Genomic DNA, 25039 nt, shown 5'->3' with positions numbered 1-25039 from the left:
AAATTCTAAAACCTTAAGCGAACAGTTTATTTTTTAGATTATTTTCACACAGTAAATAATATAAAAGGTAGACGATTGTATGCGCAAATCTTTTAAAGTTGTGCTCATTTTTCGTATCATTAGATACCTAATTTTAATAATCAGCAGCAGAATAAAAAACGTCGAAGTCTCATAGATGCGACGTTGTAAGAGCCTAAAATAAAATAATATAGCCAGTATTATATAATTCAAGTGCCCGCAGAGTTGGGAAAAATAAATTAGACTTGTGTCGAGCATGGATGTTTATTGTTTTTGTTTACCTAAGAGTATCAAAAAAATTCTATTACATAAAATTTTTCTATAAATTATTTGGCAACCATTGCCATGATAGTTGTTCTCAATGGTGGTGTTTGAAGTGTGACGTGTTAATTGTCTACACTCATTTATTTATATATTACTAGCTGCACCTGGCAAATGCTGTTCTGCCTTACTCTTATCATTTAGGGGTATGAAAAATAAATGTTGGCCGATTCTCATAGATACCGGAGAAGCACAAAAAAATTTCATCAAAATCGGTCAAGCCGCTTCGGAGGAGTATGGCAACGAAAACTGTGACACGAGAATTTTCTATATTAGATTACAACGTAAACCTTTGTTTCACCAGAGCCCATATTTTTCTACTGGGTTAAGTCATAATAACAGCGCATTATGCAATCTTTGGTAGTAGCAACTTAGTTAAAAACACAGATTAAGCTCATACTTTCACCGTGAGGCTTCTTTCGTGGTTATTTTATAACAGTCCATACAAGTGACAATGATGTAGGTTTATAACTATCAGACGTTATCTGTGACTCTTAAATTGTTAACACTTAACAGCCAGTATATAAGTGTATAATCTATGCTTAACAGATTTGACATTTCACATTTGCGCTTTTGCGTTCATGTTGAGTGCTCGTTTTGTTAGTGGTTCGTAAAATAAATTTTTCGAAAACTTTTTCTTTTTCCATGTTACTTCTATATGTCCATGTGATTTTATTTATAACAAAAAATATAAACTTTTAGCTAGCTATTAGTGAATTTAAAAATACTATACAAACTTTGAAAGAAAAAAATCATAGTTTTTCAAAATTAATCATATAACAAATACACAATGAGTACAGAATATGAAAAGAAGATATCTGAACTGGAAAAGAAAATTAAGCATTTCCCAAATTTTCCTAAAGAAGGAATTTTATTTTGGTATGTTTTAAAAATAATGTGTAACTATTTTTAGGTTATAAGTGAATAAAATGAAACAATAAATTTAATGCGCAACTAATCATCGTCAGCTGTTGCATGCGTCAAAATGTTCCATGTTTCATTCATGCTATTTAATAATAATCATTTAAATAATTTTAATGTAACATAAAAAATAATACATCATGTGATCCGTTTCAGGGACATATTCTCAGCTATTTCGGACGGGGCGGCATGTAAGCTATTACAAGGACTTCTAATAGAAACAATAAAGACAAAATTCCCACAAGCCGAAGCTGTTGTGGGTTTGGAATCCAGAGGCTTTCTGTTTTCATTCTCTGTTGCCGCTGAATTGGGTATGCACTTATAGTCTATAGAAATATTGTAAAACTTACTATTGAACAAACTTATCTAAGGAACTGCTGGCTTTCAGTTTTAGCTAATTATGTTAACATATATCAGCTAGGCTAAAGGCTAACATCACATTAAAACGAATAAGTGTAAAGTATTTATCAAAAGTGCTTTAAAAGTGTGGAAAAATATTCTGTATGAGAGCAGACTGAGTTGCATTGATCATTGATGTGAAACTTTTTCCAAGTTTTTTTTTTAATGTCATAGTCTGCTATGGAGCTGGTGGGAAGCCTGATGGTAAGCGCTACCACTACTGCCCATGAACATTTGGAGAGGCATAAGGTTAATTGCAGACCTTTCGCCTCTACAAATGGATTGCCGACTTTAATCAGGAAGGGATTAGGAAAGGATTGATGAGAGGAATAAAGGAAAGGACTGGGAAGGGTAAGGAAAAGGATATGGGCCTCCAAGTTACACAAATGTGATTATTTTTATAATCAAACTAATTGTTGGTTAGAACAAAACAATCTGTGTCCATTTCACAGTATATGTGGTGTGTAAGTGCATGTTCTGATTCTAACTTCTATCACTATAAAACTGTGTTCTATTCTAGTTCTGTGTTCGATAATTGGACATAGTTTGGATTTGTAAATTATGATATTATGTTACAGGCATAGGATGTTTACCAGTAAGAAAGAAAGGCAAACTTCCTGGTGATGTCATTTCGTATAAATATGATTTGGAATATGGATCAGTAAGTTTCATTTCATTAATATAAAATGATTAATATATTTTTTATGGACAAGGTAGGTGGTGAGCCTTATGTCGCCTTATGTCCTTGCCAGGGTGAGCCATTTTTTAACCAACATTCCTAGAACTGAGGGATTGCAGGAACACCTGTCCTCCCTGCCATCCATGATTCTGCCTCATCAATTGAATTTCTTATACTCTTTCACTTCTTCTTTCATCACGGGATGCCGAGAGGCTAGGCGTTGCTACGGTTTGGCAAAAGACGCGGGTTCGAATCCCGCCTTGCTAACAGATTTTTTCTGTTTTAAAATTTCACAGCTCTATGAATTTTCAAGCGTATTCGATAGATTAAAGGAGGTTATTCAATTAGAGGGAAGTGAATAATAAACCAAATTGTTCACTTTTCTCTAATTGAAATTTATAGTTATATTACCGTCATTATGTAAATTAAATCTAAACAAATATAATATACCGTTAAATTTGCAATATCATACAGACAATGATATCTCAGAATAATGGCGAATATGTTAAAGCTATTAACAATAACAAATGAGTAACAACTGTTTAAGACTTCAGGCGTACTTCTTAGAATCTTTACTACTGACAAAGTGTAGGTTTGTATGCTGATTATAAAACCAACTACCGAGATATGTTGTTGATGCCAATACATTGAAATATATCATAGTAATAGAAAATGTCTGTTGCGTAAACCAAACAAATAGAACATATTTATATATTACAATGAGTTTGTTTGTTTATAACGAATCACATTATAAATATTTTCCAATGTATTTTTCACTTTCAAATTGGCCATCAAAATCGACTAAAAGTTTTGTTAAAATAATTTCTGGGTTATCTGTTCTAGTAATTAATAAAACATAAGTAAGGTAATGTAAACTATAAACAGTTTAAGATAAGGTTGTCAATCTTGCATCATCTTTGAACTCTGTTAAATCAATAAGTTATGTTGCAATTCTTATCTCATTAAAATAGGCTAATAGGTCTAATACTATTATTATTCAAATAATTGACAAAACACATATTGTGCTTTAAAATTTTGTTGGGATGAGATTTTTCCAGAGAAGAATAATGTAGCTATATTTATATTTTATGTATATTATATATATTTATTAAACACTAGCTGCGCCCCGCGGTTTCACCCGCGTAATTCCGCATCCCATAGGAATATCGTGATAAAAAGCCTATATGTTATTCCAGTTGTCCAGCTATCTACGTACTAAATTTCATTGCAATCGGTTCAGTAGTTGATGCGTGAAAACACACATCCTTACAAACTTTCGCATTTATAATATTAGTAGGATAGTAGGATAGTATGAAGTAGAATTTGAATGCTGTAATACTAAAAGTTTAATTTAATAATGGCTGCCTCCATCAATACATATTACAATCAGGAGTAGGATTTCAGTACAATATTAAACCAAAGTTCAACTTTCTCATCATCATCATCAGCGTATATATGTTCTCACTGCACGGGCACGGGCCTCCTATTAGGGTTTAGACCCGCACTTGCTCCACATCCAGAACGCTGGCGAAGTGCGGGTAGGCAGATATTTAAATTCATCGAACAAAATTTAGATTTTTCAAACATACCCGATTTCTCACCATGTAGTTCTTCACCGTTTCGAGCAGTGGTGACAACTGTTACTGAGTTATCATTGCTACTATTATATTCAAGTTCAAATTAATTTAGTTTAATAAGTTGTCTTATTTACGTAACACGATACATACATAAATATATAACATGTTTGTAAATCTGAATGCACATAAACTAGTATAACATCAAAACTATAGATTACCTTGGTATGATGTTGTTATTGCAATTTTACGTATTTCAGATGTTGTAAAAACATACATATAAAAGACTTCAATTCCTAAACATAAATGATAAAAACATGAAGCCGTTAATAACACCGGGGCTTATTACATACATAGGACACCTCGATAAAGACAATAGATTAGGGAATCTTCTGATAATGCAAGACTAGAATTATCTATCTGTAGGTATCGTGATATTTGTAATCAGATGCTACGTAAATTTAAACGCCAATACCAAAGAAATTTATTGCGAATTCAAAAAGTTAAAATTCAGCAACATGGAAAACAATTATCCCGCGTAGTTACGACAAAATTTACACAGTATAACTCAAAAATGGCGGATCAAATTCTAATGTTTTTGTGTTTCTTGGTCTCAATCCGCATTAGGATAATAATTTTTTACTAGGCGGATTCGGGGTGAAATCTATATTATAACATTTACTTGAGTTTGATTTTACGCGAGTATTATTATACATTTAGAAATTAAAGAATTTGTAATTGATTATAAACGCGATTTATTCATTATATTATTAACCCGAAGTTTCGAATTAATATAATGAATAAATCGCGGTTAAAATCCGTTAAAAGTCTTTAATTTCTAAATCTTTAGTACAAACTCAGTATTAGAAATATCCCAATAAAAAAATCTTACTGTATATTTAATATATACCTTTGTCATTCCAGGACACGCTTGAAATACAAAAGGACTCAATAAAACCGGGTTTAAAGTGCGTCATAGTCGACGATTTAATAGCAACAGGAGGTTCATTGAACGCAGCCATACAACTTCTGACGAACTGTGGTGCGGATGTTGTTGGATGCCTTATTATCATGGAGCTAGAGTCCTTGAAAGGTCGTAAGAACATATCGACAGATGTACCTATTCATTCTCTTATCAAATATGATTGATTGTTACGCTCAAAATTTTGATTTGTTATTTATAAATGGCTATAAAAGACTTTCATTTTATACATCTATGTATTTTGTTGACAATTTAAGGAAAAAAGGGTTAATGTAATTTTTTTTTTCAATTGTACACGGATTTGTTTTTGATTTTTAAATGTGACTAACAATTTTAAATAATGATAACGACCGAAGTGGTTTGTCATAATAGTCTTTATGTTGGATTAAATTCATTCGGAAAAGGTTCATAAAAATAATTCATAATAATTTTTCAGTTTTGTGTTAATTCGAAGATTAAATATACTCTTTGCTGTTATAATGACATTTCACGCATCGGCCCAAATTATATAATACATAATTTTTTCATTAATAAGAGTTGTAATAAAATATGGGTTGTAGATAACATATATTATTTGTATTTTTATGTCATGCTCAAGTTTATATTGAAATATAAACTAAATAAAAAAATTCAGTTCGTGAAATTGTATAATGACATATACACAAATGAATTAATATTACTGTAGTTGTTTTGACGATTTTAAAATTTTCTTTACTAGACTTGCGACATTGACTATATAAATTGTGATGTTTATGGACAGAATCCAATACAAAAAATATGTATAAAATATAGTAGAACAGTTTTGTACATTTACTTTATTTTTATTTTAGTTTTTGTTAACATAGGCATACTGAACAGTATTATCTTATTGTGAATGAACATCCAAACCAAATTGTTATTTAAATAAGTAATAATATACATATCCTACACAATACACAAAAGAAACATCAAGAAAACTAGATTTAATTCGTTAAACGTCATCTATTATCTCATGCTTGGTTACTCCAATTATTATGAAAACTCAAAAATAATTATTTTATATTATATTATATTAATTACCTTATATAATTATTACGAACTCGGCTATGCATCCGTTACAAAATATGCAAAAAGTTCATACAAATAGCTATGTTCGTTATAAAATCGTATTATCCAACATTTTTGGCGGCAATTTTGACACTTGAGTTTTTCTACAAATGAAGTTGAAGTAAAAAAAAAATGTTATCTTTATGTTTAGAGGTTATTATAATATTTTTGTGTTTTCTATAAATTATGATATAACAATATCTTGCACAACAAAACCAATTAACAACTACAGCATTTATACTGGCAATTTCTAGTGCATTTTTATTTAGTTGTATGTCAGTTAGGGATTTATTTACGTCCTATAGCAATAATAGTAGGCTGTGATTCGGTGTCATATTTTACTTATGTATATTTAATAATTTCAAAACAACACATTTTGATAATATCTAGAAACCATTTTATAGGAGGCTTAAAGTCAATTATTATTTTTAACAATTGCTGTGAAAATGTATTAGTAATATACCAAAGTGAAAATTTTAAATAGCAGATGTAGAATATGTATAATAATATGTTTAGTTTTAATTTACTGTATTATTTCAAAATAAAAGAAACCCATTATCAATGTTTTTAATAATTTATCTTTTCGTCACAATTTACAAAGAAAAAGCACAGCCAATTTGACAATGTTTTATTGAAACTGATCAATTTCTTAGAAGTTAAAAATAAATTTCAAATTGTTTACTAATGTATAAATGGCATGTTGAAATAAATTTGGTTTAAATATAAAAATAAAAAAAGGCTTTTGAATCTATAATTGCATAGCCGGATTAATATATAATTGTAACCGACTGTGCCTTGAAATTGAAAGATAAAGTTTTGCGAAGTAACGTTATTTAAGATCTTATTAGCTGTGGAAATTTATTTGACGTGTTTAAAAGTATAAAGATATAATAATTCAACGGTGTGTTATTTGAAATATATGTAATTCAAAGAGTATATGAAAATGTTCCATAGAATAGTCTCGTTTTTTATATTTCACCTCATTTTATTTACTTTATAAAAATGTCTTAAATCTTATGTTAATCATTCCATACTTTACTAACAAATGGCATTTGTGATGTTTTTTTTTAAATAAAATTATATTACTTATGCTTGGTTTTATTTATTTTAAACTTAAAATAGTTTTCATATTTAATATAAATAAAAATTATAATGTACCGAAATTATAACTTAAGTTTATGACGAATTTTTAGACGGAGTTAATACTGCTTTTTATAATAAACTAGCTGCACGCCCCGGCTCCGCCCGGGTTGTCATTTTAAACTATCCTAGTTGTTGTAGTAGTCTCAAGTTGGATCGAACTGCACATGGTATGCGAATTTTATTATAATCGGTTAAGTGGTTTAGGAGTCCATTGAGGACAAACATTGTGACACGAGATTTATATATATTAAGATTATTGTCCCTATATATAAACTTTAAATACTATTACGGTGATAATATAACATTACAACGCATATCTAAATCACAGCAAGATTAAAATTAAATCGCTCTTACGTTTTTCTTATTGGTTATCTGTCCATAGATAATATTTCTAATTCCTTTGATTACCCAGGTTTTTCATTAATGGAACGTTGTAGCGTGGTTCTTGTCTATTAAAATGGCTTGATGGCATTTCTATGTCCATAGGTGGTTCCATTTTTAAAACAATGGGAGGAATTATAGAAGAATTCAAATCGATTTTTCCGTAATCTTCTTCATTGTCACTACTTGTCGTGCTTGTCATATCGTCACTTTGAGTTGTAGTTTCCATTTTATCAGCATCTTCCTGGGAATTGTTCGCACGGGCTGCATCAATGGGAATATTATCATCCCCTTTTCTTAAACTATCCGACGTCAAAGCTGCTTTTTCGGATTGATCATTCATATCTTCTAGAACATAATCGACAATTTCGTGGTTTTCTGCGTCATTTTTTGATTTTTTCATGTTTTCTTCGTTAGATTCTTCAATGCTTTTTGGGACTTCAGTTGTGTAGTCAGTACTTTCTTTATTTTCTGTTTCAACCGTCGTATATTTATTGACAGAGGCAGGTATGTTTATGTTCACATCACTGTCTTTATCCTCAGTCATGATGGTGCGCACTGGGCGTGGAGTTTCATCCTTGCCTATAGTAGCAGGTACATTGTCCTTTGATGGAACTTTACTAGTTGAATCTTTAGAAATATCATCACTCCCATCACCGTTTATTGATTTAGGTTGGTCGCCAGATTTTAGATCCGGAATTGCGTACACTTCTATATGAAACTCATATCCCCGTAAAGCGGTCGGACTTTTGAGTTCCAATGTAACGTTTTTGTGTCCTTCCCCTCCATCGATAATTTTAACTTCTCCATCTTTTTCTGATCTCAAATCATGTACAATGACTCTGCTTATAACTTCGCCGTCACTTGCCGTTATGGTAACATTGTCGACTTGTCTCCAAATAGCGGGACTGGCTTGTTTTGTTTCTTCGTAGATTTTTCTTCCATTAGTATTTGACCCAATAGCTATATCGTGACATTTAACTAAAGCGGCGAAGGCAAAAAGAGCTAACACTTTGTAATACATTTTGTAAGTCTGGCGTGCTACTGTGATCTGAGTTCGAAACTCAGAGTTTATATAGATAAAGACGTTAGAGGAAAATTTTCGAATTAAATCAGAACTTATGACTTGCCTTCGTAATAAGTATATTTTTTATATGTATTAACTAAGTTCTTCCTACAGGAAAATTGTCATTTGCTGTACAGTCGTTTACAGAATTATAAAAAAAATGAAGTGCACGATTATCGTCATCAGTATCGTCATTATGAAAGTAACATTTTTTTAATTATAATATAAATATAATAGTTTTTATTGATTCGAAATATACTCGTATTTATGTAGCACTATTTCAATATTACTCGTCACACATGTATGGCGATGAATATCTATTGGCAAGTATTACAATCGTTAACGATATGTCAGTAGCCATGGCTCTCTATTTGATATGATGTGATGGAAGTTGAAAATTCCCTTTTTCTTTCATGTTTGATTAATAAATGTGATCCTTTTATAGATAGTTAGTTCCTCTATTCAATTCATTAAGATTAAATTAAATTATTCGTTGAGCATTGAATTATATTTATATATTGAACAAAAAAAAATTTTCAACCTTAACACATACTTATAGGTAGATAATTATCTGTCGTGTAAGTACCTCCTACAATTTTTAAACTAGCTACAAATTTTACCAAAAGATCGCAGCATTCATTAACCTTACTTTAAATAAATAGCAACCTTTCTCGATACAATTAAAACACATCTGCAAAAATAATTTTTACAACTAAATTATTATTATTAACACGTGTTCATACAAAACACTTCCGCTCTCGTATGTACGTACTACGTGAAGTTTATCAACGAGTTACTCGTCTCGAATATAAAGCGTGTTTGTTTCCGAGAATATAAGATATACAAAATGATACACGCTAAGATTAGCTAGTTCCACCTTGACATGTCATTATTTAGGAACATCAGAATGTAGATAAAAACGAATGGAAGTAAATAGTACTTTTTTAATATTTGTTATCTATTATAATTAAATATTTTAATATATTATTTAAGACGAGTTATAGATCCTCAATAAGCCTAGTAAAACCGATGGAAAATATTTATCTAAAATCAATTAGCTAAATATTTTTAGTTAGCAATAAATTTCTATTCTTCGTGAACAGATGCATGACTGCATCGACTTTAAATTGATCGATGCAGTCCTGTCTTACTAGAAAGAAGTATCTTTAATAACGTCTAATACAGATTTATATTATGTATAATAGAGAGGCGTACTAAGGCGCCGTACTAAGGCCACTACTACAAATTTCCTTGCCTATTAATTATGTACACGTATTAAAGAATTGATTTCGACAACATTTGGTCTATATTTGACAAAGGACGTCAGTTAGTTAGATATAAAGATAAATTAAAGAACAAATACAAATAACAAATAATTTATCATCCAAAAATATTATAATAAATTCATTTACAATAGTCTGGTTTCGAACAGGGACATTTTTCCCGCATTTTTGGTCCTTTTGCAATTTGTTTCATGAATGGATGCACTTCCTCGCTGTAGAATGGTCTGGAATAATTATAGTCTATATATATAAAATTCTCGTGTCACAGTTTTCGTTGCCATACTCCTCCGAAACGGCTTGACCGATTCCTCTGAAATTTGGTAAGCATATTGGGTAGGTCTGAGAATCGGCCAACATCTATTTTTTATCCCGATATTCCTACGGGATACGGACTTACGCGGGTGAAACCGCGGGGCGCAGCTAGTATTATATAAAATATATAGTATAATTATAACAATAATTATAATATTCTATAATAATAATTAGTTAACACTAGCCGCTTGCTTCGGTTTTTGGTTTTCAGTATATAAATATCGGCTATAAAACAAAAAATTTAACAAAGGCCGCGTTCCATCGATACAATATTGTAATCATTGAAATAATGTTTCGTATTGGTTGTGATGATTCTTAATCATCTCAATAGATGGCATGGGGTGCCTTAGGCACATAAAACCGAAAGAAACCGTAAACCGAAGAAATTCGATTACTGTGGCGGGATCACGGGTGGCCGCGAGAAAACGCGGGTTCGAATCCTCGAAATTTCTCATGTAGGCTACTTTTCTACGGGATACGGACTTACGCGGGTGAAACCGCGGGGAGCAGCTAGTATTTTAATAACGTTACAATTGAACGTCTCAAAGCCACGTAACTTCCGCCAATAAACCTTGTGCGTACCCACTTCCGCTCTGATTCATATCACTTGGTTATGATTCACAATTCATTAAGTCACGTTTCTTTTTGTTTGTTTAATGTCCTACTGTGGCTATTTATGTGATAAAATTTAATAAGACTAATAAAAGAATTGGAGACTGGATACACATTATTGTATCGGATGTGTGTAAAGCCTACTTGCTTATTTGGTACTTGAATAGCCCATTTGACACTATTTCGTTTTGTCATTTTAACTGATACATAAATTAAATAAAATACATCCACAAGTTGTGAATACGACCCTTAATCCCTTATGATACTAGGACATTATAAGCATTTTTTATGCTTGAATATTCTGGTTCATATTTTGAATGGCTGAACATTTTTTTGGAATTCACGAATCATTTGTTTGAACGCTCTTAGCTCAGGAATTACTGAGCTAAGAGCGTTCTGATTTGTATTATTCAATTTCACATACTGGCGTCCACCTGGATATATTTGGGGATAACTACAACTACAAATTGAATATTTTTTTTGGTTGGTCATTGGATACTAAGCTTACCTTTAGAAGGTGAAATTTTAGGTTTAACTCTAGTAATTTAACATTTTAGCTAAATGTAAAATAAAAAATGAGGAAATTAAGCGGTAACTAATTCTATATAAAACAATCTATGGACAAAAAAATAGGAACCTAGAAAGCATCCTGTTAATTTCCCTCTGATATTCCTCTGTCGCGAGCTGACATTTTCTGATCTGGTCCAATTCCTCTTGACGAGCCCGCTCCTGTAGAAGTTTTTGTTAATTAAGCGTATAAATTCTAAAAGGTATAAATGTTTTTTAAATAGTATTTTTTTCTAGCTTTTTTTGCACACTGTACCTAATTGTTTTCATTATTTACAAAAAGTCCAAGCCTGATACTCAGTTTCTTTAGAAATGATATGTTCCTTCAAGATGCTTTTTATATAAAATAATAATGCTTTTTAAAATCAATCACAGTGTTTTCTATTAATATTTATGTCAGAATTGTAATTGTTGCTTAATTATTGTAATTAATTATTTCGTTTTTCAAAATACTTCATTTAGAATTGGAATTAGAATTTTGAAATCGGTCTAGTAGTGCTGAGTAGATTAGCGGGTTTAAACAAACAGACAAACTCCTCTGCTTTATAATATCACTAGCTGACCCGGCAAACACCGGTCTGTCTTACAATTATCATTTAGGAGTATGAAAAATGTTTTGCCGATTCTCAGACCAGTCAAAATTTAATGACGATCGGTATAGTCATTTCGAAGGAGTGCGGTAAATAACATTGTGACACGAGAGTTTTATATATAGAGAGATATAGATTATAGATTAAAAATATACACCTTCAACAGTTTATTATATTCAATCTGTTCCACCAATTGTCTCTGGTGCAGCTTCCGCTTTTGCGCGTCTGTATATTGTTTATGGTCGACCAACTTCTCTAGTTGCTCGAACAATTGTCTCTGGTACTCGTCTTGTTCCGCGAGCTTCTCTTTCAGTTGCTCTCTGGCTTTTTCACGATCCTTTATTTGTTCGATCATTGCTTGACGTACTTCCTGTGAAAAATATTCACTAATATGTTTCTTTTTTTAAATAACGCAGTTTATTTTATTTAACAGACACAGCCAGACGGCTAGAATCTAGCTCTATTTTATTTTTATTTATTTTAAATAAATAATGAACAGTAGAACAGCGAGAAATTATACAAGAACAACATAGTCTAGGTACAGGTGTAACTGCGCTTATTTACTGATGAATTACATGCGTGCAAAAAATGCGTATAATTTTTTATACATAACCTAATATGACCAAAACTAAAACACTATATAATTCTAACGAACACATGTTTGTAGTGGTGTATAATAGAACTTTGAAGGCAATAATCGCGATATTTAGTTTTATCAAAAAAAAAAACAATGTAAAGACTAAACAATTCTGAGTGAAATCAAATCATAAGATGGAGAATATAAGATTATTTATGAATCAATCGGCATATTCCTTACATAGATTTTCCTATACAGTAGTAGAATAAGAATCATTTCGTTATATCATTCAACCGATCTATATATTCATTATAAACTTTGATAATATCTACGAAAAAAAACTAACCCGATTCGTTTTCTGCGCCCACGCCAAGTATTCGCATCTCTTGTTATCTATATACTCCTGTCTCCTCTTCGCCTCCTCCGCGAGCGGCCCTTCCGACAGTCTGTCCATGTCTTCGTACTGCTTCTTCAGCTCTAGTAACTTTCTATTGCACTCGTCCAATTCAGCCTGAAAACGAAACGTTAGTGTGTAAGGATTTTTTTATCTATATATATTTTATTTATTTTATGTATTAAAAATGCCTAACCAATGTTTCTGTATTTATAAGACATTTGAACAAAATATTCCTCAACAATTGGGAGCACCCACAGCTTGATTACGAGGTCTACAATGTAAAAAGCTTAAGAGGTGTCAGGGACCACCCGGATGGAACGAATTTCCCGCGACCATCAATGCGAAATAGAAAAACGAAACGATACTGGCTTGTATCTATAAGAGAGAGAGAGAGAGAGAGAGATACAGACAGAGAAACACACGCACACAGCACGGCCCACAACTATAGCAAAGTGTCGGTGCAACTTTAAACTACTTTAAAAAAGAGCACTAAAATCTGTGCATGTAAAAAAAACTTAATTAACAAAAAAAAAGAAAAACCTCTTTCCGTCTCCGCAAGAGAATGTGCGCCTTCTCATCAGCCAGCCCCTGTCCGGCGAGCGAGTCCCACGTGTCCGCGATGAGCTGGTCGGCCGCGTGCTGTCTGGCTAACGTCTCTTCTCTCTCTTCGATCATTCTCTTGCGTTCTCTCGCTGTCTCTTTGCGTTGTTCGGCGCGCTTGTTTTCGGCTGGGAGGTGAGACTTAATTATAATACACACGTTTATATATTCTTTTTGGGTACATTGTACATACATTATATTATCATCTTGTTTCATATTTCTATCAGTTTGCTAGAAATTACACCTATTATTATTGCATTCGGAAAGAGGTCGAAAAATAGAATATCAAATTGATCTTTCGTTATGATCATAAATTTTTCCTATATTTCCATTCACACTGATATTACCATTTAAAATATCAAAACATAATTAAGTAAATCCCGTTCTCGTACCTTCCTGCTCCTTCCTAATATCCTCGTCCCACATTGCCTTGAATCTTCTAGACTCTTCTCTCAGCATGTCCCTCTCTTTCTCCCTTTGAATCCTCCTCTGCTCCAGCTGGTAGTCCGTGTACTTCTTGCAGTCGAGGTCTCGACGGAAACGCTCTATCGCGTCTTGTTCCATACGAGCCGCCTAAAAGATAATGTTTTATACATTTTATTAATTAGTTGGTACCCGCCGCTTAATTACAATATATCCCACACATGCGATGTGACATGGACAAAGTCAGGGGATAAGGTGTGTGTTTGGTACAATTAAATTACCAGAGCTTCAGACTCCTTCATGGTAACTTCATACCACATCTTGTCGAACTCTTTTTCAGCCATTTTCCGAGCTTCCTTTTCTTTTATTTGGTACAACTGAATTTCTTGCGCTTCCTTTGCGCGCAGTTTGTATATGCAGGGTAAAACGTGAGCGCATTTTGATCTGGAAATACGTTATACTATGAGATATGTTAGTATAAAGAGGATACGTAAGTAGCTATAATTTGGTAGTACAATTTTTTATATATCTTCGCTCAAAGGTAGCGTTCGTAAGGTTCGAAGACAGTAGTCTGGAGTCTGAACTACTGGCTGGTTTAGAAAATTCGTAATAAATGTATCGAAAGTAATGAATTTATATTAAATATACGTACTTCTTTATTTCAGTTAATTATAAAAATAAGTTGCAATTAAGAATTATAAACGAAAAAAGTGAGAATAGAAGCTACAAACGGAGAAGAGATACTCCACTGAGAATAGACAGAAAGGTCGTATTTATAATATCGGCAGGATAGTTTCTGTAATCTATCCAAGAATAACGTTTATATTAGTGTAATAAATTCGACATTTATTAAATCCTTCACTCACAGCGGCGTGTCCTTATATTTCTCCTCATGTTCCTTCTTCCTTTTGGCCAAGAGATATTGCAAACGATTTTTCTTATCTTCCCATATTGCGGCGGCGCCGGATTGAGCTTGCTCTATGAATTTACGTATATTCTCTTCTTCTTCGAACGCGTATAGATCTATTAACCTTGGGATAGTAATTGTTTTAATATATTTGTACTATGTGTACACTAGCTGTCCGCCTCGACTTTTACCGTGGTACATATATAGCACCTAGGGATCACGTACCTTTGGTAGAATAATTTTTGAAACAGGTCTAGCTGTTTCTGAGGTTAGCGCCTTAAAACTCTTCACCTGTGTAGTAGTAGCAAGTGCAGACTATACATAGCTTAGATTATTAATTATTGTTTATTTTATTTTTAATAAGCCGATAGAGCTTATCTCGTGCAGTACGTCCTTATAGGTTAGGTCCTTAACATCTGTATCAAATTTCATTACAAATTATATTATTATTATATTAGAGGCAAATACAGATTATGATTATTATATATTTTTTGGGAAAAACTCACCATTAATTTTTGCGAAATATTAAGATTAACTTAATATCCTCAACAAGCATTTCTATTGATAATTCGAGGATAAACCTTCGTTTTGAAACCAAAAACAATCTAAATTCTTATAGTCATATCTCATACAAAAAAGTTAAGTTTGTCCACAGATAACATAGTACTATAATAATAAGTGATAGATAGGAGAGGTAACTAACTACATTACTAACTTCTGTCTTTTCTGCTTCAGATCTTCTTCATACGACGCCATGCACAAATCAACTCTGCGAGCGACGTTGTTTATAAGTGACCTATAAATTACATAAAGTTTCGTAGTTTAACTTTTAAACATTGATATTCATTACATTGTATAAAGCAGTTTGTCCCTATGTATGTATGTATGCATGCTGAGATCTTTAAAACCACACTACGGATTTTGATTGGGATTTTTTTAATATGTATATATTGAAGAGAAAGGTTAAAACATATATTAAAACTAATCCGAATTTTAAGCAAATTCGCGGGCAAACGCCAGGTACATTATACAAACGGATTCTACAAAAGAGTTTTTACAAACTTCAAAAAGTAGAAATCCTTCTCGATTGGACTCTATTTTCTTTTTTGCTTTTCTTTCCTCAGAAATTTTTAACGAGTGGACCGACTTTGATGATTTTTTTTATTTGAGCTTTATTTGAATTTGCCATGTGGTCCCATTTAGTGTACAAAATAAGAAGCTATACAGCTCGAATTTTCCATGCCAACTCATCTATCATATCATGTCGTAATTGGATACACTCACCACCATATTATTATATCAGTCTTTACTCACCTCCGATCGCATCGTATAAAGAAATCGCTATTCTGCTTGTCCTTCAGTTCCTTCAGCTTATTCTCATTTCCCCGTCTTTGCTCCTCTTCTTCGGCACGAAGTTTTTTAACAAATTTCACGTAACGAAACGTCGAGTTCAGTAATCGGGATGTCTAGAGTTATTGCAAGTCACATAATATTAATAAATTTCTTATTTGAACAAATAAATAAGTTAAGTTTTGGATTTTAAAGCAGTTTTAAGTTTATAAGATATAAGCGAGTTGGTAAAGATGTATTACTTGACTGAGTTTTACTCGTACACCACAATTGAATTCTACGTCTTATTCATGTCTTTATTTCATCTTCGTAATAAATGTCAAAACGAACAAATTGATTAATTTCTTGCTTATTGTATATAACATTTTCGTTTTACTTTGAATATCTATTATCTATTTATATACAATGAGTCTTGTAAGTTGCTACTTATAACTTAAGAACAACTGTACCGACTTCGATGAAATTTGGTACAGAGATAATTTGAGACCCGAGAAAGAACGTAAGAACTAAGATAGCTATCTCGGAAATTCGGAATCGAGAATTATGCGGGGAAAATCCCGAGAATGTTCATCTTTTCCCTCAAAAAACGCGAGCGAATCCGCAGCCAGAACGCTAGTTTCTACTATAACATGACATCTAATAAGTATATATAAGAAAAACAGTTATTAAATGATGAGTCACTTACATAATAACAATCAGGTGCCCCCCTCGGCCCGGGACCATCTTTTGGTATTCTTGGTCGTTGTACCTCCATATATGTATACAATCGTTGTAAATAGACGCAATGTAACAAATACAATTATTTACAATTCATTGACGTGTGTAAAATATTATTTGTTCGGTCTTATTGTAAAATTGTGACGTTTATTTGATGTTTGATATTGTTACATTTTTAAATATGGAAATAAGTATATAATGCATGGATTTTTTGAAGTTTTTCATAATAGAAATGAAGAGTTTATAAATAATTAAATATTATATTGTATATATTGAATTTGTGAAATAAAACAACAATGAACATATAAGAAATTTAATTGATGATATCAAAAAGTTATTACATAAAGAGATCATATAAAAATAATAATACTATATGTAATGGCACATCAATTCTTGTCTCTTGAACGAAAACTCGCTAAAAACAAAAAAGAAATTAAAGATCTGTAATAGGTTTTTACAGTCTTGTTAAGGCTAGAAAAAAAGATTATTTCAGATAGCAGAAGTGTTGCTGTTTCTTTAATAAATTAAAAAGGTATGGATTTTGTAAACGTCAGAGTTAAATAATTTTTAAATACTATTAAATGACAATTAATATTGGTTACCATATCGGTTGATTGTAAAAGGCAACATAGTACAATAAATGTAAAAAATAAGATTTATTCGATTTCCGCTGATATTAAACATATTTTGAGCATTTTTATTTATTTCAATATTTGTAATGGCAACACTCCTGCTATATTATTCTATATGATTGATTTTGTAATTAAAAAAAGTTGTTATAATTATACCTAAAAATATTGCTAGATATGTATTTATTAAATTCCAAATTTAATAGTAAATATCGAAATTTCCAAATATAATTATGGCAACACTGAAAGAGTACACGCTGGTTTTGAAAATGGCGTGAATTAGAAGTTTAAAATATTCTGATATAAATAATTGTGATCATATTCAAATATGACCTCAATTGAAAGTATTCTGTTTATAAATTAAATCTAAAAATATCTCACTACAATAAAACCAACAAAAAAGGCGAGCGTCAACCAAGCCACGAAAAAAAAACTTAAAATCTTCAAATTGAAAATCAAAGACCCGATAGACGCTCATCCTAATGATTATAATCTTCTAGAAAAATCAACGTGATTATAAAATTTATAAAATAATCAACTTTTTTAATCTACATACTTATATAAAAGGCATAGTTGTAATAAAAAAAATAGTAAGCATACATTTAGTGGCAAGATAAATGTATTTGTACAATCTTATATCCCTAGGAGTATATAAAATTAATAATAAACAATATAAAACGAGGAACAATTTTTATCAAAAATTTAAATTTAAATCTTTTGGTGGTATAATAAGAGAAACTTGGGAAAATAAAGACACTTTTTCGAATTCAAAGTTATTAAATTCGATTTAGCTATTTTCTACGATTTTAAAATACTATTAACTTTATCTAAATTATATAACTTATAAGCTTAAATTTTAGGATATACCATACTTAGTTTTAGCAACATATATTACTTCCATCTCTTTGGATGTGGAAATGATCTAAATTGGATCTAAACATATTTTATATGTCAACTAAATCGGAGTAAATAACATAGTAGCATTACTAGGTTGATACAAATCACTTAAAAATACATCTCTCTCTAGTTAAGGGCATTTTTGTGCGCCAGAAGGAGATGGAGAGATTAAAATAATTGAATGACTACATTTCTATATGAGAAAATAGAAAAAAAATACAATCCGCTTAAACAACTTTAACAAAACTGAAAAAAAAATTGTAAACTTAAATATACATTCCTATGTATATAAAATAAAAATATTATATGCATGCTATGATATATATGCATGTATTATTCAAATAAGAGAACCTTTATAAATTACATAGCAAATACTTAGGCGGAGGTAGAGCGAGCGAAGCGAATACGATACGGTATTCGCAAATTAATTAAAACTAGCACCCGTAATTTTGTTGTGCTAAATAGCCTTTATTTATTATTATACTGAGAATACTTATATCTTAGACTACCCTCAAAAAAAATAACTAATTTGTTGTTAATATACGTTTTTAACGTAGGGTCTACTTATTATCAATATAATACCCTGTTAGTTTGTTGGAATTCTTTTTTATCAAAATAAAAATATCCAAAAAACATGCCTATTTCACGGCAAGTTTAAGTAAAATACACGACAGTCATATATAAAGATGGGCTAAAGTAAAACTCTTACATTTTATTAAAAACCCAATAACCTAACAAACAATATAATATGTATATCGTTCAATTCAGGTTGTCCTACTACAACCTTCCCCGGAGACTCCATGACTAGTTCCCTATTGACTAACTTCAAGTTAGCGCTATTGGGTAGTAAGTCCAGTGTTGCCAGGCTCAATTTGAGGCATTTCAAGTGGTTTCTATATGGCAAGTTTGGGGGCAGAGGTTCTATATCGCCTTGCCATGTGTGAGGTTCACCGGACACTTTGTTGTATATTGTTATCGAACCGGTGTTTGGTATTATGTCTGGTGAAAGTGACTGAAAAAAAATTTACCTAATCATTGGGAGAAAATGTATGAAAAAATTTAGTGTTTAAAAATATTTGTATTGGCTTTTAGGGAGGATATGGTATTAATTTTTTACTTCTTTTTAATTGATTTTTGCAGGATTATATAACTTTTACATTTGTATTTGCTGTAACAATTGATATAATAACAATAGTTTGAAAGATAGAAGTAGTAGAAACAAAAAATATGTTTTCTTTAACATTATGTAGACTATCTTACATTCTACATCTTTCCTATATATTAAGAACCACACCGAAAAATAAGTTTACCCACAAAAACACTTAGTATATGATTTTTTTTTGTAAATATATCAAAACAAAAAAAGAAACAATAATAAAAAAGAAAAACCATGTACCATTTTATTAAAAAGGAAAAAAGAGAACTCACCGATAAAGTGACCATAAAGCAATCCGGGTCCTCATACTTGGCACTCAGCACATAGAACAACGAATTGTACTCTATCACTTTGCTGAGCCACATCGCATCCGATACCAAACTTCCCAATGTGTATGTAATGTTCCATTCAGATTTATTCTGTTTTAAAATTTGGTTCGCGTGCTCCTGAAATGTTTTAACGAATTTATAAGGGAGGTATTCTCAGAGGACGATTTTTTTCTATCTTAGATTGCTATAGCCTGTTATTGCAGCGAATATAACAAATAAATGAACAAGAATTGGGGGAAAATGCAATTATTAAAATGAATTCATTTATAAATTAAAGACTTACATACAAACATACAGGTGAAACCAATAAAGGTTTATTAAGAACGCACCTTTCTCAAATGGCACTCCATTATGACCGTGGGTCCAGCCCAGTTGCACAGCACGCATTGTATCTTCGTACTGTCCATTCCGATTCGCTCCAAATAGTCCTGCAATATATTAATATGCCATTGTAATATAAAACGATTTTAGGTTATTGAAATATAGGGGACAGGGGATAGGGAGGACTAGGAGATGGGGGGGGCGGTATTGCCCTTACTTCTTCTGGCCAGGGTGACTCAATACTGTCATTGTTTTCACATCCTAATCAGTACTGTTTTAAGACGCCTCGGTACACCACCTGATCTTGTTTTAAGGGAAATTATGAATTATATCAAATTATGTTTTTAGTATAATACCATTAACCATAATGTTAATGTACGGTCTTCGTACATCACGTTGCGCGCTGTCAGCCGATACGCGACATTTTAGTATTACATTTAGTTCGCATTCGATCACCATACAAATCGCGCGTACTCACAACCATTAACCAAACCATATAGAATTAAGACAATAAACGGATTATTGTACTTAATTCTTTTATTTACCAATCATTCCAAAATACTCTGTACGGGCCCTGCAACTCCGTACATATAATCCTATTCAAAAGTTGCCCGCCAGAGATCCTTTATAAGCTATAAGGCCGCCTATTTAACCTTATAAATGTTTCTTTCCTTTCTAGTTTTCTTCATCTTCGTTTATTAATCTTCCTCATTTATATGTATTGAATAAAGTATATGGTACTGCATTGTATATCATTTTTTTATAGTTTGTACACAATGAAGCATTATTAACCGCTAATTTATCAGTTGGTAATTAGCGGTTAATAATGATAATGATAATTAATAAGATAAAGCCAATCAATTGTTGCGCTTGATTTCTCGAAGAAAAGAAGGATTCGATTCCCACCTCATGAATGATTTTTTTTTTGAATACCTTTTATTCATAAATAATTTTAATGATGTAATACATATAGCCTTCCTCAATAAATGGGCTATCTAACACTGAAATATTTTTTCAAATTGGACCAGTAAGTAGTTCCCGAGATTAGTGCATTCAAAAAAACAAACAAACTCTTCGGCTTTATAATAACAGTATAGATAAAACTTACGCCATCTTGGCTAATAATTTCAAATGCATCTTCTACCATTTCCGGTATAGTAACGGAAGCGCCGATATCTTGGCCCGTGTCCACAGATGATACAGAGGAATTGTTCAGCTCTGGAATGAGTAAAAATAAATACACTTCAATTTTATACCGGATTTTTTTGTTTAGAATCATGTTTGTATTTCATATTTTATAATCTATATTCATAATATAATATATAAGTAATATAAAATATGCGGTATATTGTACTACCTATATCCTTATATTTTGATATCTTTTTTGGATTTTTCGTTTGATTTAACTACGCTGGTAAGATGATAATATTTTCCAATTTTGTTTTGCGTCACATTCAAATTTATCGAAATCGATCCAGCCCTTCCTGCCGCTCCTACTTTATCTTATAAACAATTTGACATTGATACTATAAGCTTCACTGAATTCTAAACACAGTAAATACAATAATAATTTAAAACAAAAAACTAAACCGCCTTCAAATTGTCAGAACTAGATCAAATTTGAATGGGACCACCAGGACCGGCAGGCACCAGCTTTCAAATAGAAAAAGAATCACAAAAATCGGTTCGCCAACTAAGAAGTTACGAGGTAACAGACACAAAAATATAGTCGAATTGCAACCTCCATTTCGAAGTCGGTTGATATAAAATGAATAGATAATTAAATAATAGATAATAAAATAAAAACAATCAAACAACAAACCTTCAGAATACAAAGAGTCCTGCCGCATTTCCTGTTCAGAGCAACTCAGGAAGTTTGCAAAGCGTTGGTCCATCTCGTTGCGATAGAAACTCTCTGGGTATACTGTTGATTTAATTATCGTAACAAAATTATTAGAGAGAAATATTTAATTTAAGCTTTTATACAGTTATGCTTGTGAAAACATGGTTATTTTATAAGTTTGATACGGATAAAAAACAAGTAAAATATAGCATATTTCACAGTATTGTCTATGAATGGTAATAAACAAATAAAACATGAAATCTTTTCTCTATGGTCTATAATATTCATTTATATAATATGTAATTATCTTTGTAAATCATATTTTGCCTACAAAATAAAAATACTTCTTAATAAATAACAACAATAAGCAAATGGTTTAGTCGCCATAGTGGAAGGAAACAAGGTGATAGAAATATCAGAAAAAAACAAAATAAAAACAGAAATAACTCACTAGGATAATTGTGCATAATAGCCGTTGCAGTGGGTTGCACCTTCCTGTAAGCCATGCGAGTGTAAGCGGACAAGCGGACAGACAGATTATATATAGCATGTATGAATAAGACAGGATACTTGACTATTAAATTAGTTGCATTATTAAGAACAATGTTAATAAAACAATAACTTTACACTGTTAATTTTTATTTAAGAACCCTTACAAGTGTCTATTCATTCCTAAAACATTACCTTCGTTCAGGTGTTCTTGGTTAAAAATAAGTGATACACAGAGTAAGGTCAACTAAATAAATAAAAATAGTCAAGTACCCTCTGCGAGCGAAGGGTAAAAATGCGTGCAGATGCCTTTTTAATAAAAGATAACACAACCGATTTTATTTGAATGTGGGTAAAATTTGTTGCTTTGGTTAGTCAGCAATTGATGATGTTACAGTAAAAGAGAAGTGAATATTTTGTTCACACAAACATTATAACAGACAAACAAAAAGAATTTCAACTGTGATATAGACAAAGCAAAAAGCATAGTGTTGCATTTAATTTTAAAAATTATATATTATGTACATTGAAATGTATAACAAAGAAAAACAATGATCATACAATGGTGACTTTCAAAGCATTGTATCATTTTAAAGTATTCAAAAGCAAAGAAAATTATATCAGTTGACACGTCTCAAGTTTTATGATATTAAAGTTAATCTGTAAATGCAAGATTTCATCTAGATCCATTCAGCCATTGGGCACCTGATATCCAAGCATACTAATCTTCATATTTATAATTACTTACGCAGTTACAACTGTTGTTGTGCTGAATACGCTTATTGTATGAGCGACAGTTGGTTTTTGTAAAAAATCATTTGTTATTAAATTGCTCTTGAATGTATAATAGCTTTCTAATTTTATAGGATTGGAGTTAGTCCATGGCACATACAACGTGTTTGTGGGAACTGGAATAAAAACAAAACATAAGTAAAATTTTTTAGTTTAATTGCATTAAAATGGTTTATATATGAGAAATTTTTTCTAAGTAAACAGTTTTTAGGCTATGAGTGAATGAGTTGTAGGCAGTTATGGCAGGAAAGGTTGACCTTGGTACAGTGGTTATTGCGTGAGCGTAGAACCGAGAGGTCCTAGGCTCGGTTTCCGGTGGGGACGCACAAAAAAAGGTGTCTGTCTGGTAGGATACAGAAGGCTAATCACCTACTTGACAGTAAAGATAATCGATCAGTGAAACAGATGTATATCATCTACCCCGTATACGGGACTTAGACGTAATTAGAGTCCATCGTATCTTCATGGCAGTCAGCAGTGCTAGCTAATCTAAAACATCAAGTAGTGTATTTTTAAGGTTTTATACATTTATCTGGCTGATATCTAAACAAGACCCGATTTCGACTTTACTTGCACTTGCAGATAGCTAATGTCAGTACAAGTACTTGAAACTACCCTTATTGTAGCAAAATGGTTTTATGTATATTATATGTGAATATGGCAAAAATTATATAAAGAAATTAAAAACTTACATTTCTCACACTCGCTACCAACTTGTATATGCAATGGTTGCGTATAATCTCGGCTACTGAATTTACTGAACACATCACTAATCTTCGGCAGTCTACTTTCATACTTCAACATCGTTTCCTCAAGTCTTATTTCACTGAACGAATTGTCAATCGAACTATTGTTCACTTCACTAAATGCAGAATCCGTAACGGACAAATTTTGGAACAAATTATTACTATTCAACGGAGTATTTTCGATGTCTTGATTATTTTGCAGGTCGTTTAGTATGTCTTGAGTGTAATCTGTTTGCGTTTTTCGTTCGTAGGTCCTTCTCTCAACTATGGCGTTTATTTTCGATATGGTCCCATCTTTCCTCCGTAGGCTCACTCCGTTGGTCTGTATGTCATTTTGTACTATCGGGTAAATCCCGCTCACTGTTCTCTGACGTTTTGCAGGCGATTGCGATTGTGTACTCTGTAATATTTTGTTGTTTTGATAAGTAAAAAAACATTACACATAGTAAAATAAATTGGAAATGTGGGTAGTTCGAAAAGTGTTGTTTAACTTACTTTATTATGATACATGTTGTGATATCTCACAGGAGTGAGAGTCAAGCTGGGCTGCAATTGCACAGTAAACTTGGGCAATTGAAATGAATTCTGTCGACTGACTATTTTCATACATCCACCTGATGAATGAGCCCTAATAATGTCTATAACATTTCTTATATTTCTTGTGTTGCAGGAACGCAATATTCTATTTGAATCCGGATTAGGGCTTTCGTTTAATCGTTTTAATAAACTGCGACGTTTATTTAATCGCTGTAAGGATAACTGGTTGTGTCTAGGTGTTGCGGTTATTGGTGGAGAATATAACAGACGTCTTGACATAATATTTTCTGTATCCTGAAATTAAAGTGAAATTAAACTGATAAAATAACAATGACAATAAAATAGCCATCCATCCTGACCTCACTGTGGTACATATATAGCCTCTAGCACTGATT

General features: G+C 31.7%; 4 protein-coding genes across 4 annotated transcripts in view; 1 reads left to right on the top strand and 3 right to left on the bottom strand.

Annotated features, from left to right (window-relative positions):
* Positions 1-912: 912 nt before the first annotated feature.
* Positions 913-6511, top strand: LOC119836699 (adenine phosphoribosyltransferase). Its single transcript, XM_038362121.1, has 4 exons — positions 913-1218; positions 1417-1571; positions 2238-2320; positions 4837-6511. Exons 1-4 carry the CDS (start codon positions 1130-1132, stop codon positions 5059-5061), a joined length of 552 nt encoding a protein of 183 aa, XP_038218049.1. The 5' UTR covers positions 913-1129; the 3' UTR covers positions 5062-6511.
* Positions 6512-7314: 803 nt separating this feature from the next.
* On the bottom strand, positions 7315-8570 carry LOC119836814. The gene has a single exon (XM_038362288.1). The coding sequence runs from the start codon at positions 8526-8528 to the stop codon at positions 7515-7517; it is 1014 nt and encodes a 337-aa protein (XP_038218216.1). The 5' UTR covers positions 8529-8570; the 3' UTR covers positions 7315-7514.
* Positions 8571-9974: 1404 nt separating this feature from the next.
* Positions 9975-16942, bottom strand: LOC119836580 (apical junction molecule-like). Its single transcript, XM_038361961.1, has 11 exons — positions 16874-16942; positions 16153-16304; positions 15554-15634; positions 14798-14962; positions 14213-14375; positions 13901-14081; positions 13449-13636; positions 12858-13022; positions 12092-12304; positions 11415-11506; positions 9975-10077 (listed from the first exon to the last, which is right to left on the bottom strand). Exons 1-11 carry the CDS (start codon positions 16940-16942, stop codon positions 9975-9977), a joined length of 1572 nt encoding a protein of 523 aa, XP_038217889.1.
* Positions 16943-18734: 1792 nt separating this feature from the next.
* Positions 18735-25039, bottom strand: part of LOC119836579 — an 8813-nt gene continuing 2508 nt past the window's right edge. Inside the window, exons 3-11 of the mRNA XM_038361960.1 lie at positions 24603-24938; positions 24054-24507; positions 23318-23477; positions 22532-22575; positions 22060-22161; positions 21346-21455; positions 20246-20344; positions 19860-20033; positions 18735-19443 (exon numbers count right to left, since the gene is read on the bottom strand). Coding sequence (XP_038217888.1) covers positions 19147-19443; positions 19860-20033; positions 20246-20344; positions 21346-21455; positions 22060-22161; positions 22532-22575; positions 23318-23477; positions 24054-24507; positions 24603-24938 — 1776 coding nt within the window. The 3' untranslated portion in view covers positions 18735-19146. The remainder of the gene's footprint in view (positions 19444-19859; positions 20034-20245; positions 20345-21345; positions 21456-22059; positions 22162-22531; positions 22576-23317; positions 23478-24053; positions 24508-24602; positions 24939-25039) is intronic.

Source organism: Zerene cesonia, chromosome 25 (genome assembly GCF_012273895.1).
Source record: "Zerene cesonia ecotype Mississippi chromosome 25, Zerene_cesonia_1.1, whole genome shotgun sequence".
Taxonomy (NCBI): Eukaryota; Metazoa; Arthropoda; class Insecta; order Lepidoptera; family Pieridae; genus Zerene; species Zerene cesonia.
Note: the sequence above shows the minus strand (reverse complement) of the source record. Positions and strands in the feature narration are given on the sequence as shown.

What these genes read in the sequence shown, in the direction of transcription:
- LOC119836699 (XM_038362121.1), top strand. Translation starts at nt 1,130, where the DNA reads ATGAGTACAGAATATGAAAAGAAGATATCTGAACTGGAAAAGAAAATT. An exon ending in AAAGAAGGAATTTTATTTTG is followed by an intron (nt 1,219 to 1,416) that starts GTATGTTTTAAA and finishes GATCCGTTTCAG; the next exon opens with GGACATATTCTCAGCTATTT. An exon ending in ATGATTTGGAATATGGATCA is followed by an intron (nt 2,321 to 4,836) that starts GTAAGTTTCATT and finishes TTGTCATTCCAG; the next exon opens with GACACGCTTGAAATACAAAA.
- LOC119836814 (XM_038362288.1), bottom strand. Translation starts at nt 8,528, where the DNA reads ATGTATTACAAAGTGTTAGCTCTTTTTGCCTTCGCCGCTTTAGTTAAA.
- LOC119836580 (XM_038361961.1), bottom strand. Translation starts at nt 16,942, where the DNA reads ATGGAGGTACAACGACCAAGAATACCAAAAGATGGTCCCGGGCCGAGG. An exon ending in GGGCACCTGATTGTTATTAT is followed by an intron (nt 16,305 to 16,873) that starts GTAAGTGACTCA and finishes CAATAACTCTAG; the next exon opens with ACATCCCGATTACTGAACTC. An exon ending in CTGAAGCAGAAAAGACAGAA is followed by an intron (nt 14,963 to 15,553) that starts GTTAGTAATGTA and finishes TACTATCCCAAG; the next exon opens with GTTAATAGATCTATACGCGT.